This window comes from Arachis hypogaea, chromosome 8 (assembly GCF_003086295.3).
Source record: "Arachis hypogaea cultivar Tifrunner chromosome 8, arahy.Tifrunner.gnm2.J5K5, whole genome shotgun sequence".
NCBI classification, from domain to species: Eukaryota; Viridiplantae; Streptophyta; class Magnoliopsida; order Fabales; family Fabaceae; genus Arachis; species Arachis hypogaea.
In genome coordinates this window covers 25641820-25657981 of record NC_092043.1, presented here as the reverse complement: position 1 = coordinate 25657981, position 16162 = coordinate 25641820, and the positions used below count along the sequence as shown (strand labels likewise).

Below are 16162 nucleotides of genomic sequence, written 5' to 3'. Positions count from 1 at the left end.
TAAATTTATCTTAAACAAACTTGATCAATTATCCCGCAAGTTACAAACTTGATCAATTATCCCGCAAGTTAAAATAAGACTATTGGTTACTAGTAACAGTTATTGTTAAAACTAGAGTGAGACTCGCGCAATACGCAGAGAAATTAATTATTTATACTATATAGTGTATTTTAATAAATATTATATTAAAAATATGTTAGAGAACATATTATAAATAGATTTTGAATTTATTTATTTTAAAAAAAGACATAAGTTATTTATATTAGAGTTATATAAAACTGCATTTTCATTTTTTTTTCATTTTTCATTTTACATTAATTGTTACACTTTGTCTTTTCTTACGTTTTTTGTTTGTTTGTAAATAAAAATGTTATATTAAATTTAAGAAATCTTTTACAATTTGTACGAGAGATTAAGAAATGAAGAATAATAAGAGTCTTAATATATATAAGTTGTAAAATTTGAATATTTGTAACCGAAAATTTTTATAATTATTATTATTATGACATTTTTAATGTATGTTTATTGCATTTAATTAGTATTTAATGTTTCAATTGAATAATAATAGATAAGAGTTTTTTGTTTTAATTTTTTTAAAATATTTTATTTTACTAATAATGATTGGTTGATTTTCATCTTTTGCCAAGTCATTAGAATTGCTGATGTGACATCATTAGCAAAGAAAAAAATGGCTTAAACTCATTGTGAAGAGAGTTGGTATCAGCTTTTATATATTATAAATAGATAAATAGATAGATAAATAGATAGATAGGAGAACTGGTTACTGTAAAGTGTGAACATAAAGGATACCGTTATACAAATAACGAGTACATCAGCATCATTTTACTTTGTCAATGTTTTAAAGGGTGTAATGCAAGATATCTAAAGTCTAAATAAACATCACTTTAACTTAAACTCCTGTGTTTTTTTTTTTTAAGGTTTAATTCGACCGACCATCACAGTAATCACAAGCAAGGTTTCGTGAAAAGTGCAAACAACCTGGTACTTTGTATTTGGTTTGCATGCGTTGACCCCATTGTGTATCCTTCACTCTACTCACGCTGCTACAATCTCCTCCAGCCTCAGCCTCTGTTCTGATCTTCATCATTTGTCTCCAACTTAATTAGATTGTACACAATTTTATCGTTACAATTTTCATTCGATTTCTCTTTAGTTTCTTGTCTCACCTAGATCCTGTCATTTATATGTATGTTCATTGATGAAGCAGATACTTGTGTGATCTTCGATAATTTTTGCAAGGAAGAGGATATGGCTGCGCATGCTTCTTCTGAGATTATTAAGTATGATGTCTTCCTCAGCTTCAGAGGCACAGACACTCGCTGTGGTTTTCTCAGCCATCTGCGCAAGGAATTAGAGGACAAACACATCAAGACATACGTGGATAATATGCTCAGAGAAGGAACTGAAATATCACACTCACTCCTTGCAGCCATTGAACAATCAGAAATTGCTTTGATCATATTCTCCCAGGATTATGCTTCTTCCAAATGGTGTTTGGAAGAACTAGCCAAAATAATGGAATGCAGGAAACAAAATGGTCAAATTGTAATACCTATTTTCCATAATGTAGACCCATTATGGGTGCGCCACCAAAAGGAAAGTTATCACCACGCCCTTGCTAATCATGAGGTGAGGTTTGCAGACAGGGTGCAAATATGGAGAGATGCTCTCAAGGAAGCTGCCAATTTGTCTGGTTTCGATTCACAGTCATCACGCTTCAAGTCAGCAATCTTTTTTTTCATAGATTATTTTGTTTCTTCTGTTACACTATTAGATTAGGGTATGTTTTGATAAATGAGATTTTAGTGGAAGGAATAAATCCATTCTCACACTATTAAACTAAACAATACAACAACAACAACAACAATACTAATAATTTTGCCACGTATACATTATGTAGGGATGATGCTGACCTTGTTGGTCAAATTGTCAAACGTGTCTTACAAAGGTTAAACCAATCACCCCAAGGTGATTTGCAGGGTCTTGTTGGAATTCATGGACCAATTGAAAAGCTAGTTTCGTTGTGCACGGAATCTGAAGATGTTATTATTGGCCTTTGGGGCATGGGTGGTGTTGGTAAGACAACTCTTGCGACTGCAGTTTTCAATAGATTGTGTGATGGATTTGAAGGATTTTGCTTCTTGAAAAATGTAAGAGAAAGAGCTGAGAAATATGGTATAGATCATTTGAAGACAGAACTTCTTTCCAAACTGCTAAAGGAAGAAGATGCAAGTCCCTTTGTCACGCCTGGTGGAATAACTAATTTTGCCAAGAAAAGACTTGGTCGAACAAAGGTTCTTGTTGTTCTTGATGATGTCAATGATTCAGACCAAATGGAAGATTTATGTGGAGGACATACACGGTTTGGGGCAAGTAGCAAAATCATAGCGACAACAAGAGATAAGCATGTCCTTCTTAGGGCGGACACTGATCATATTCATCAAGTTAAGACATTGAATTCTGATGATTCCCTTCAGCTTTTCAGCCTGAATGCCTTCAAGCAAAACTGCATTATAAAAGCAGAACAAGTTGAGTTGTCCAAGAGAGTGCTTAACTATTGCAAAGGCCTTCCTTTAGCAATAAAAATCTTGGGTTCCTTCCTTAAAGGAAAAACTCAACAAGAGTGGGAAAGTGAACTGGCCAAACTTGAAAAGACGCCTGATGAAAAAATCCAAAGAATATTACGATTGAGTTATAATGAATTAGATCGTAATGATCGGAATATATTTTTGGAACTTGCATGTTTCTTTGATAGAAATACAGAAGAAGAAGAGCAGATAAAATCTCTTCTTGATCACTGTGGATACACAACTACTATCGGGTTGACAAATCTTTGTAATAAAGCTCTTATTTCCATTTCAAACGATTGTGTGTCAATGCATGACTTAATTCGAGAAATGGGCCGTGAAATTGTTCGCGGAGAATGTCTAGATGATCCAGGAAAACGCAGTAGACTATGGGATTCTTGTGATACCTATGAAGTACTGAAATACAATAAGGTAAGCAATTGATGATTACCTAGATTGTAATTTTGTCACATTTATTTTTGTGGAAGTTTGATATATATTTAAGGGGAATGCTAGGGGGACAATGACTTTATTGAACAATATGAACAACTACCAATCAAATAAAAACACACTACACCTCCAAATTAACCTTCTAAATTTTAATATTAAAATAACCATCCGTACACTAGTAAAATGAACATCCGATATATCTATTGTTTACATTGTTTAATATTTTCATTGTTCACCTATACTTTTCCTATATTTAATTTTGACATACATACTATGCAGGGAACTCAAGTTATTCAAAGTATCACATTAAATATGTCTGAAATTGATATGATAAGGTTGCACCCTGAGACATTTGAAAGAATGCCAGAACTGAAGCTTGTTAGATTTCATTCATCCAATTCCAAAAATAAGTTGTGTGCTCCAGAAGGTATTACATCCCTGCCAAAGAAGTTAAGGTATTTTCATTGGGATGGGTTTCCTTCGAAATCTTTGCCATCTTCTTTTGGTGCTGAGAGATTTGTTGAAATCATAATGCCCAATAGTGGATTGCAAACGCTTTGGGAAGGTGAACAGGTATGGAAACAATATTCTTTTTCATTTATATTTCCAGCAAGACTCTGAAATTAATTTGATGCCACACACATGCATACCTACTATCACGACCCAATCTGGCCATGAATGGCGCTTAAGAAAATCTTCCTTAGCAAGTCTCAGAAATCACAGAAAATAGAATAAATAGAATTTTCAATTATACTAAAAAGCAACACATTCTCAGTATCATATTTAAAATACATTCAGCATATTTACATAAAATTCGACTTTAATATTTATAGCAAAACATGGTCTATTAGTTTTATTTACTAGAATATTTACAAAGCAACATACTCAGGTCATTAAAATTGGATCCTGCCTGTGTTACATGGAGCAGTTTAATAAGTCTAAAGAGTTTTAAAGTTATTTACACAAAACATCAAGCCCTTGAACAGTAAAAGGCTTACTAACACAAACAAAACTAGAGCGGAATTGATGAAGTTGAATTAGGATCAAGGCTCATATCTGAAAAAAATGAAAAAACAACCGAGTGAATTTTGCAACTCATCAGGGAGTAAACAGAGCATCCAAAATCTTACGAGAGACATTTGTATAAATAATTAACTTTTAGTCAAAATAAATCCACTTTAATAACAATGACAAAAATATACTCAAACATAATGATAATTACTTATAAACATCAAATAATCAAACTTTCTTATTTTATATAAATTTAAACAGAAGGTTATCTAATTCAAAAAAGTCAAAATAACATACAGAAATCACACTTAGATTGTTTTTTCTTTGTGTGAATTCTGAAACAGACATGCTCCATTGATTTTGTAGACATGGAACAGATAGGTACCATTTTTTATTCATATGGACCTGAAAGTACAATTATATACTGACATGGTATATCAAGTCTAGTGCTTACTGTCGCTAGCTGTAGTTTCTGTCATAGGCTTTTCAAAATATCTTGACATACAAATTATGATCAAGTTAAAGTTGTCAAACAAATCAATAAGTGCATCATCAATTCAATACTAACTCTACATTCAAAGTGTATATGTAAGATAATATTTACATTATAATCTAATTTCTCAAATGACAATTTTATTAATTTCAACACAAAATATTATGTCTCAAGTAGAATTTTTTTGTAAATTATTTAATATAAATATCATATTGACAAATAAGTTAGTAATTAACTAAATAATAAATTTTAAAATTATTTTCAACAATTGTAAAATTAATATAATGCTAAAATTTAACTATAAATATAAAGTTTATTCACAGACTAAAATTTAAGAGAGGAAGTTCTACTCCATAGATTCCAACAAGCAAGGAGAGTGGTTCTTTTGAAAATCTAATATCACAAACATAACAATAATAATTCTAATAAGTTAATCTTAATATCAATTGATATAATAGAATCTATATACCCAAAAATTTTAAATTCTATCTTATCCTAACTCTAAATTTTTGAATTTATTAATACCCACCACTACAAACATGCTAAAATTAAAATTATAGGTAATTATCAAGTTAAAGAGTCACCTTAATGTCTTAATAATTAGTAATACTTGAACTAAAGGTGATTTTCCTCTTCTTTAAACTTAGATTATAATGGAGTTTTGGAATAAAAGCTAATATAAGAGAATACAATAGATAGGGCATAATAGAGTTGGAATAGAAGAAGAATAGTGAAATTAATTAAAATAATAGTGTATAGAATTATTGTTGAAGAAGTGACATGAGAGAGGGAAGGGAGACATATTTGATGGTGAGGAAGGGTGAAGTTTTAGCAGTGTTTGTGTGTGTATGATGATTTTAGAGTGTGTGTGCGCCTCGTTGGAAGGGAAGAAAATTTTTTCTTTTCTTTTTAAGGTTCTACAACTGCTCCATGTTAAAAAAATTCGGTCCTTGAATTTAAAACATGAAAATACCTTAAGTTTCGAATAAATATGGATATTTATTGCGCATTATATTCTCAGATTCTCAGATTGTTTCTTCCTCTGAATGATTCTTCCAGACTACTTTTTCAAAGGTTACTTCTTTAGAAACTTCCTTACTTGTCGATCAATTATAGCAATAGGTTCATCTTCAAATGATAAATCCTCTTTTAATTCCATTTATTAGGGAATAAGTACATGAGATGGATCATGAATGTATTTACATAACATAGACATGTGAAATACTAGATGAATCATAGACAAATCAGGTGGTAGTGCCAAGCGATATGCTACTGCGCCTATTCGTTCCGAAATCTCAAAAGGACCAATATAACGAAGACTAAACTTCCTTAGTTCCTTTTTTGCTAAAGCTCATCACACCCTTCATAGGTGACACTCGGAGAAAAATTTGATCACCAACTGAGAATTCTAAGTTACGCCTCCTTGATCACGCGAATTTTCTCAATTGCATCTTATACCAAATCGGGTCTCAACAGTTTGGCCTCACCAACCTCAAACCATCTAACTGGTGATCTACATCGCCTTCTATAAAGAGCTTCAAATGGTGCCATTTGAATACTAGTTTGATAGCTATTATTATAAGAAAACTCAATCAAAAATAGGTAGCTATCCCAATTTCCACCAAAATCTAAAACACATCTCAACATATCTTCTAAAATTTGAATTGTTCTCTCAGATTGTCTGTCCGTCTGTGGATGGAAGACTGTACTAAGATCTACTCTTGTTCCAAGTGCATTCTGAAAGAATTTCCAAAAATGAGAGTTAAATTGTGGCCCACAATCTGAGATAATAGACACGGGAGTTCCATGAAGCTCGAATATCTCATCAACATAAAGCTTAGCATATCGGGCTATAGTATAAGTAGTTTTCACAGGGAGAAAGTAAGCTGATTTTATCATTCTATCTACTATCATCCAAACTGAATTGTATCCCCTAAAACTATGAGATAAATCTATTACAAAGTCTATGGTAATTCTCTCCCATTTCAATTTAGGTATCTCAATATGTTGTAGCAACCCTGCAGGCTTTTGATGTTCAGTTTTAACTTGTTGACAAGTTAAGCAGTGAGAAATAAAAGTATTTACATCTTTTTTCATGCCTTCCCACCAAAATAATTGCTTCAAATTTTGGTACATCTTATTAGTGCCTGGATGAACAGTGTATTTAGAATTGTGAGCCTCCTCCATAATAGCTTTTTTTAAGCCATTATTATTTGGCACACATGAACGGTTACCACAATGTAAAACACCTTGATAAAAAAATATGAGTTCTTCCCATTGTGAACATCTTCCATTAGCTTTCTTAACTTTGGGTTATCACCTCGCGCAGACTTAATTTGTTCTATTAGAGAGGACCGAGATCATACATAAGCTAAGAGTGGTCCTAACCCTTTAAGTTTAAAGTATACACCCTTAGATTCTAACTTGTGAATATCTTGCACTAAAGGTCTCCTTGACAAAGCAATGTGATTTAAACTACACATGGATTTTTGCTCAATGCATTAACAATTACATTAGCCTTATCTGAATGTTATAAGATGGTACAATCGTAATCTTTAAGCAACTCCGCCCATCTACGTTGTCTGAGATTAAGATCTTTTTGTTGAAAGATGTACTTTAAACTCTTGTGATCTATATAAATTTTACATATTTCACCATATAGATAGTGTCTCTAGATCTTTAAGGTAAAAATCACTGCTACCATTTCTAAATCATGAATTGGGTAATTCTGCTCGTGCTTCTCAAGTTATCTAGATGCATAGGTGATGACTCTACCATGCTACATAAGAACACATTCAAGTCCTTCCCACGATGCATCATAATATACCGAATATCCTCCGGATCCTGAAGGTAAAACTAGAACTGGGGCAGTAGTCAAACACTTCTTAAACTTTTGAAAGCTTTGTTCACATTTCAGCAGTCTATTGAAATTTTATATTTTTCTGAGTCTGCTTGGTCAAAGGAGTTGATATCTTTTAGAAATCTTTGCCAAAACGTCTGTAGTAGCCTGCCAATCCTAAAAATCTACAAATCTCTTTTACTGATGTAGGTCTTAGCCACTGTTGGACGAGTTCCACTTTTTTTGGATCCACTTTGATTCCATTTTTCGATACAACATGACCTAAGAATGTTACTTGATCCAACCAAAAGTCACACTTAAAAAATTTTGCATAAAGTTTGTGATTTCTTAGAGTTTGTAAAACAACTCTTAGATGATGATCATGTTCTTTCTCGCTCTTGGAATACACTAGAATGTCATCAATAAAGACAATCACAAAGTGATCTAAACAAAACTTGAATACACGGTTCATCAAATCCATAAAAATAGCTGGGCCATTGGTTAAATCAAAGGGCATCACCAAAAATTCATAGTTCCCATATCGAGTTTAAAAAGCTATTTTTGGAATGTCTTTTTCCTTAATCTTTAACTGATGGTATCCAGAATGAAGATCTATCTTGAAAAAATAAGAAGCTGTTTGGAGTTGGTCAAACAAATTATCAATCCTTGGTAAGGGATACTTGTTACAAATAGTTACTCTATTAAGTTGCCGATAATCGACACACAATCGCATAGAACCATCCTTTTTCTTTACAACGAGAATTGGAGCTCCCCAAAGAAAAGTACTAGGACGGATAAATCCCTTGTCTAATAGCTCTTGCAACTGAATTTTCAACTCTCACAATTTCGTGGGAGCCATGCGATAAGGAGGGATTGACACGAGAAATTCCTAGGGCTAAATCTATGGAAAACTCTACCTCCCAATCCGGTGGTATGCTTGGTAGTTCCTCTGAAAAAACATCTAAAAATTTTCTAACCACGAAATTTTGATCTATACTAGGTACTTTGGCTTCAACATCCCTAACTACTACAAGAAATCCTTGATTCCTTTTATCCATCAAGTGTAAAACACTCGTAGAAGAGATAAGATTAGTCAAGGTAGAACAACCCTCACCAAAGAAAACAAAAGGTGGAATGCCCAGAATATCAAATTTTATTGTTTTGGAGTAGCAACTTACATCGGCCTGATAAGAGGATAACCAATCCATACCCAAGATGACATCAAATTCCTCCATCATTTCAAGAAGGATCAAATCAACTAAGTTATCAACAGTGTTCACTCTAATAATGCAAGATCGAAAAACATATTGAACTATCGCAGAAATTTCAAGTGGAGTACCAACATAAAATGGACAGTCTAATATTTGAAATTGCTTATCTAAACGAGATGTAAAATGTGGAGATATATAAGAGTTATGAGAATCCGGATCAAACAATACTTGAGCATCTAAGGAGTAAACTTGTAAGGTACCTACTATCACTACATTTGAAGCCTGAGCATCCTGACGGGTTAAAGCATGAATCTATGACTAACCTTTTCCATCTTGTGTAGCACCTTTGTTGTTAGATCCTCGACCGCCAGATCCCCTACCAACACCCTTAACTAACGGAGCTGAAAATTTTTTTTCGGGAGACAGCTAAGAAAGATGGTGTGGATGTTGCAAGTAATGCTGAATTCTGCATGGAACTTTCCTGAGGATGATGACAATCTCTACAAAGGTAACAAGTCTGTCCACAACCATAACATACTCGAGTAGTCTTGAAGCATGTTTCAGAATGATATTTTCCACAATGTTAACACGGTGACCTAAGAATTTCTGAAGGCTTAGATCTCTGCATGCCTGGTTCAGATACACTCATAGCTCGACTCCCTAAGGTTGAGGTACCCTTTGAGGCAGCTTCATAATAGTTAACCCCCCCCCCGAATTGTGTTTGTGGACAATTCTGATGACCTGATATGCCCCCATAGCTTGATCCTCCAAAAAATTCTCCTTGTATCCTTTTTTTTTTTGCCAATTTCTTTGTTCACTTTCCTTTCTTCCAATTCAGCTTCAATACTATTAGCAACATTCATAATTTCTGAATAGGTCATGCTCCGAACCATGGGTGAAAGAGCAGTGAAGTAAGGGTTTGCTAATCCTCGAAAAAATCTCTTAACCCTCATGATATCCGAAGTCACTAAGTGCTCAACATATTTAAAAAGCTCGGTGAAACGATTCTCACACTGCATCACAGACATACTAGGAGTTTGCCTGAACTTCTTAAAATCAGCAGTATTTTTCTCCTTTATACTAGGAGGAAGGAATCTTTCCAAAAAGATCTCAACAAACTCATCCTACAAAAAAGGTGACATTCGACACGCCTTCTACTTTGAAGAGGTGTTTGATACCAATGATAAGCATGTCCTGTTAAATTGTATGTAGCTAGATCCACTGTTGTGTCATCTGAACATCTGAGGACTTGAAAGACTTTGTTCAAGCTGTCAATGAAGAATTGAGCGTCGTCCTCCAGAAGATTTCCAGAGAAAATAGGCGGATTCAACTTAAAGAAAGATTGGAGAGTGACAGCTCGTTCCCCAAGGGGTTGTAGACTTTTTTGATTAAGGACATTTGACCCTGCAGAAGGTGGATCTCTAGCTTCTCTTCGATCAGTCAAGCACTTCACAAGATTATTAACAGCTTGATGAAGTCTTCATATTTCAGCAGCAACATTCACTGATTTTTCTGTAATAATCGCACCTCTGTCTCATCCTATTGGTCTTCTACAACCACCATCCCATTAATTGAGTGGGGGAGAAGGTGCTCTATTAGTTTCAACATTAGGAGCATTACGTGCTTCTGCCCGTGGAGTAGGAATATGACATTTAGGTGGCATCTTCCACCTAAGAATAAATGATTATATTAAATACAGATAGACTCAAACACAGAAAATAATGAAAACACACTTTAAATACCTTATTTTTATGAACATTCCTATAAGTCTTTAGTAACATCACAACTTGTGAAAATTGGCCGACTTTCATTTATACAATCATGATCTTACTACAGAACAACTGCTCTATATACACAGAATAACCTGGCTCTGATACTGATTTGTCACGACCCAATCTGGCCGTGACTGGCGCTTAGAAAAATCTTCCTAAGCAAGCCTCAAAAATCGATATTACAGAAAACAAAACAAATAGAATTTCCAATTATACTAAAAGGCAACACATTCTCAGCATCCATAACTCCACGAGAGAAATTTGTATAAATAATTAACTTTTATTCAAAATAAATCCACTTTAATAACAGTGACAAAAATATACTCAAACATAATGATAATTACTTATAGACATCAATAATCAAACTTTATTATTTTATATAAATTTAAATGAAAAGTTATCTAATTCAGAAAAATCAAAATAACAAACAAAAATCACACTTAGGTTGTTTTTTCTTTGTGTGAATTCTGAAACAGACATGTTCCACTGATTTTGTGGACATGGAACAGACAGATATCATTTTTCATTCATATGGATCTGAAAGTACAATTATATACTGACATGGTGCACCAAGTCTAGCGCTTATTGCCGCTAGCTGCAGTTTCTGTCATAGAATTTTCCAAAATATTTTGACATACAAATCATGATCAAATTAAAATTGTCAAATAAATCAATAAGTACATCATCAATTCAATACTAACTCTACATTCAAAGTGTATATGCAAAATAATATTTACATTATAATCTAATTCCTCAAATGACAATTTTATTAATTTCAATACAAGATATTATGTCTCAAGTGGAATTTTCTTTGTAAGATATTTAACATAAAAATCATATTAACAAATAAAATAGTAATTAACTAAATAATAAATTTTAAAATTATTTTCATAAAATTGATACAATGCTAAAATTTAACTATAGATACAAAGTTTATTTATAGACTAAAATCTAAGAGAGGAATTTCTATTCCAAAAGTTCCAACAAACAAAGAGAGTGGTTCCTTTGAGAATCTAAAATCACAAATATAATAATAATAATTTTAATAAGTTAATCTTAACATCAATTGACATAATAAAACCTATATAAATTTTTGAATTTATTAATACCCATCACTACAAACATGCTAAAATAAAAAATATAGGTAATTATTAAGGTAAAAAGTCACTTTAATATCTTAATAATTAGTAATACTTGAATTAAATGTGATTTTTTTTTAAGTTTAGACTACTTTAATGAAATTTTAGAATAAAAGTCAATATAAGAGAGTACAATAAATAGGGCATAATAGAGTTAGAATAGAAGAAGAGTAGTAAAATTAATTGAAATAAAAGTATATAAAATTATTGTTGAAGAAGTGATATGAGAGCGAAAAAGAAGACATATTTGACGGTGAGGAAGGGTGAAGTGTTAGAAGTAAAATCCGTCCATTTAAATAGATAAACGGACTGGTCCGATGAGTTTGACCCATTTTGACGGTCCTAAAATTTCAATTTCTACTCCACAGGTTCCAGCAAGCAAAGAAAGTGGTTCTTTTGAGAATCTAATATCACAAACATAACAATAATAATTTTAATAAGTTAATCTTAACATCAATTGATATAATAGAATCTATATACCCAAAAATTTCAAATTCTATCTTACCTTAACTCTAAATTTTCGAATTTATTAATAAGCATCACTACAAACATGCTAAAATTAAAAATATAGATAATTATTAAGATAAAGAATTACTTTAATATTTTAATAATTAATAATACTTGAATTAAATGTGATTTTTTTCTTTTTTTTTTTTAATGTAGACTACTTCAATGAAATTTTGAAATAAAAGTTAATATAAGAGAGTATAATAGATAAGACATAATAGAGTTAGAATAAAAGAAGAGTAGTAAAATTAATTGAAATAAAAATATATGAAATGACTGTTGAAAAAGTGATATGAGAGCGAGAAGGAAGACATATTTGACTATGAGGAAAGGTGAAGCGTTAGTAGTGTTTGTGTGTATATGATGATTCTAGAGTGTGCGTGTGTGCCGTTGGAAGGGAAGGAAATGAAGGAAAAATGATGGGCCAAGCCCATCGTTCCTTTTTTTTTTCTTTTTTTTAGGACTCTACACCTACCTTTTAATTAGTTAATTCGTTTATTACCAAAAAAATAAAATAAAATTAGTTGATTCGTTAATTTCAGAATCTTGTAAATCTAAGGAAAGTGGATCTTGATGGTTCATCAAGCCTAATGGAGCTCCCAGATTTATCAAAAGCTTCAAATCTTAGAGAAGTGAGTATCTCTGGTTGCAAGAGTCTGCGTCAAGTTCCTCCATCTGCTGTATGTTCCCAGAAGTTGAAATACCTGAACGTGAGCAACTGTGAGAGCCTTGAATCCATAGCAGAGCTTCCAGCATCGGTTGTGTACATAATTGCTCGCAACTGCCGCTCGCTACACACTGTATCTGTATCTGCTTTGGATTGTGTGGCCAAAGAACCGATCCTGCAGCAGCAATTTGAGGATATAACCTTCAACTTCACCAACTGCGACAAATTGAGAAGGAATTCAAAAAAGAGCATTATGGAACATGCCTATGGCAGACTAAAGCGACCACTAGCAGCAGCACCTACATGTGCTACAACACCATGGCTGGATAAGGAGGATAAGCACCCATTTCGTTATCTGTCGGGCAAGCAGCACAATCATCCCAAGTTAAATGTGTTGTCAGGTGCAGCCCCGGAATGGTTCAGATATATAAACCCACAAAGAGGGGCTGTTACTCTTGATGTTGCCCCAGGTGATAGCTTGTTGGGTTTCATCTTTTGGATCATTTTTCCTGCATACTATCGGAGTCACGAAGTGCAAGCCACTTCAGTGTCATATAAGTATTGGGTTAGAGTGATGCATGGCCCAAGTTTCAGTTATGACGGGCATTGGTTTCTAGGCGAGAATATATGGCTTAACGATAGCTATTTTTGGTACGACGGGCAATGCTGCATTGACATGATCAAGGTAATGGAAGAAAACACCGACACTAATAATAATAATAATAGCATTCAACTCGTGGTTTCATTCCAGTTCTTCTACACTCGTCTTGTTTTGAGTTACCGTTACCCTATCGAGGAAGATGTTAACAAAGAATTAGAAGATTGGGCTGTGCACCCAATATATGCCTCAGACGTTCGAAACTTAAAAGATTGGAGTGTGCATCCAATATATGCCTCAGATGTTCGAAACCGACAGGCTTCCATTCAACCAGTTGGAAGCTAAAATGCTATTTACACATTGAAATTAGTTACTAAATTTAGCCCGTCTGTATTTATATTTAAATACATGCAATTTAACTCATTTTTAATGTGTATATTTTTAAATGTATTTTATATTAGTAGTTAATTTAGTGTATATTTAATATATGAATTTAAAATAAATAAAAAGAAATATATTTTAAGAGTTTAATTTAAAAGATATTCTCTTCGTTCAAGATGTTTTACGCAACATAGTTATTTTTGTTAACCGATTTTTGGTAATTTTCTAGTGCAATTTCTAAAAAAAAGAGTAAGTAGTGTACTTAAAATAATAAAAATAAAGATAATTATACAAACTCAAAGGAACTTTCTATTGCTAGTTGACAAAGCTAAGACACCACATCACTCTTAGCGAAGAAGTTTGATGGAAATTACATCAATTATTGTTGTTGACTTCTTGTTTACTCCTCAGAGCTGTTTGTATGCTCGAAATCGAAGAGAATGGCTTAGAAAAAGAAAAATAGAAAAAAAATCATATTTTTCTAAACATCATTTTTAAACTTTAATTTTTTAAATACGATTTTGTTTGTAGTTAGTCGCACTCCGGTTCTCAGAGTTTGTCTATCCTCCAGCGAGTTTCCTTTAATTTTTTTCAATCTCGCTTTTTTAATCAAGTATCATTATCTCCAAATAGTATATAGATCTACAAACAGTGTATAGGAGGAGTACACAAAAATACACAGACAGTGAGAATGACTTTTTCAAAGATTTTTTTAATTATAAATTAAAAAAAACATATTTAACAATGACAACTATTATCATCATCTTTAGAAATACACAGATACACCGAAATAAATTCTATTTAACAAGAATTTTTTAAATTATAAGTCATATTTTATTTTGAAAAAAATTTTAAAAATATAAATCGTATTTGGGGTGTGGCGAACTTGCTCTATACAAAAAAAAATCATATTTAAAAAATTAAAGTTCAAAAATAGTGTTTGGGAAAATATAAATTTTTTTTAATTTCTGAAAAAATGCCTATGAATTTTATTACATTTGTTAGGGAATAGAAAAGTTAGTTTTTTTTTTTTTTTAAACAGAAAGAATAATCAAGAGTTATGAATTTTACTAAGCTTGTTAGGGAATAAGAAATTTAGTTTTATTTTTTTTTTCTTGGTTGCAGAAAGGTAGGTTTTTTTTTTATCATTAACATTAGTATTTTGGAATAAAGGCCCAGAATAACACAGGAGAAACACATTTAATTTCTTTCCTAGACACATTTAATAGAGGCCCAGAAGTCATTTTTTTTCTTCTAAGAATCGACATCAAATTACCAACTGAATGCTATTATATCTAGAGATTTACTTCAATAAATTGGTTCTATACATGATATTTTACTCAATTAATTACCTTAAATATTTCGATCTAACAACATCTAAATATCACAACCTAATTACATGTCCTTCGTTGTATTATTGATGTTTATAAGTTGTTATAACTATGCTATTCTTTTGTCAATTCTAAATATCCAGCTTTAAAAAAGGGAATAATAAGAGTAAACTAAATTCTAAAAATATCACAAACGAATAGGATAAAAAAGAAAAACAAAACAATGGGCACATCCTAGTACCAACGAATAACGATAGCCAGTAGCCACAACAAGAACGAACCAACAAATTCGTCCCCATCTAACAAGCTATGGAGAACTGAACATGATATGGCAAAGTTGAAAAAAATAAAAAATAAACGGTAATGTATGGAAAGGAACTAAGCAAGGACAACAGAATCAGGTAGATATTGGATGACATGAGGAAAGAAGCATAGTTAGCATTTGGCAGAAATTGGTATTTGTCTGTTTCTTTTTCACGGGAGGGAAAAGGAAGATATGAGACACGCATTTATTTATTTTCATTGTTCAATATTATTATTATTATATACTTGAATTACACATTACATGTACAAGTATGTAGTATGTACATAGTATACATTATTCCAATACATAATACATGTAGTAAGTTGACCGGTAAGTTGACCGGTCTTTGCCACATTTTATCGCTTGCTTTGACTCTTTCCAGTTTTACTCCGTGGCGATATTACAATCAACGGAGGCAATGCCTCTTAATGCGTCACCCTCTATTACAACATCTAATTCGGGTAATGTATTTGCTAAACATTATCTTAATAATGTTAAAATAAAAAAATAATTACGGGACTCATAAGAGTCATGCAAAGCCGTGGGGTCACGTGAATATTATTTCTATGAACTTCATACACTTTGTAAAAAGAAATGAAAGAAAGAATGAATCCTGGAGTTCATTTCACCTACCAACTCATGTGAATATTATTTTTATCAACTCATGTAAAATAGTTTCACTTGGAACAATTTCACTTTGAGGTTTGCTGTATTGATGTTGTGAGTGGAGAAACAAGAATTTAATGAGAATGTTCAAGTGGGTTCTGTATAAGAATGGGGAGGAAAACATTCATTTACTGCACAACATAACACACAATTTTTTTACTCAAGTACGTAATAGTTTGCATTTGTCTTGTTGACGATGGATTCA

General features: G+C 32.3%; 1 protein-coding gene across 2 annotated transcripts; it reads left to right on the top strand.

Moving 5' to 3' along the window:
• Positions 1-922: 922 nt before the first annotated feature.
• LOC112705135 (disease resistance protein RPV1-like) lies at positions 923-13698 on the top strand. 2 transcript variants are annotated; one of them, XM_072200916.1, is made up of 5 exons: positions 923-1130; positions 1229-1742; positions 1922-3020; positions 3318-3611; positions 12553-13698. In XM_072200916.1, exons 2-5 carry the CDS (start codon positions 1270-1272, stop codon positions 13618-13620), a joined length of 2934 nt encoding a protein of 977 aa, XP_072057017.1. In that variant the 5' UTR covers positions 923-1130; positions 1229-1269; the 3' UTR covers positions 13621-13698. The 2 variants fall into 2 exon arrangements, with proteins under 2 accessions (XP_072057017.1, XP_025611778.2); XM_025755993.3 differs by having other exon boundaries at positions 943-1742; positions 12553-13683.
• The last annotated feature ends 2464 nt before the right edge of the window (positions 13699-16162 follow it).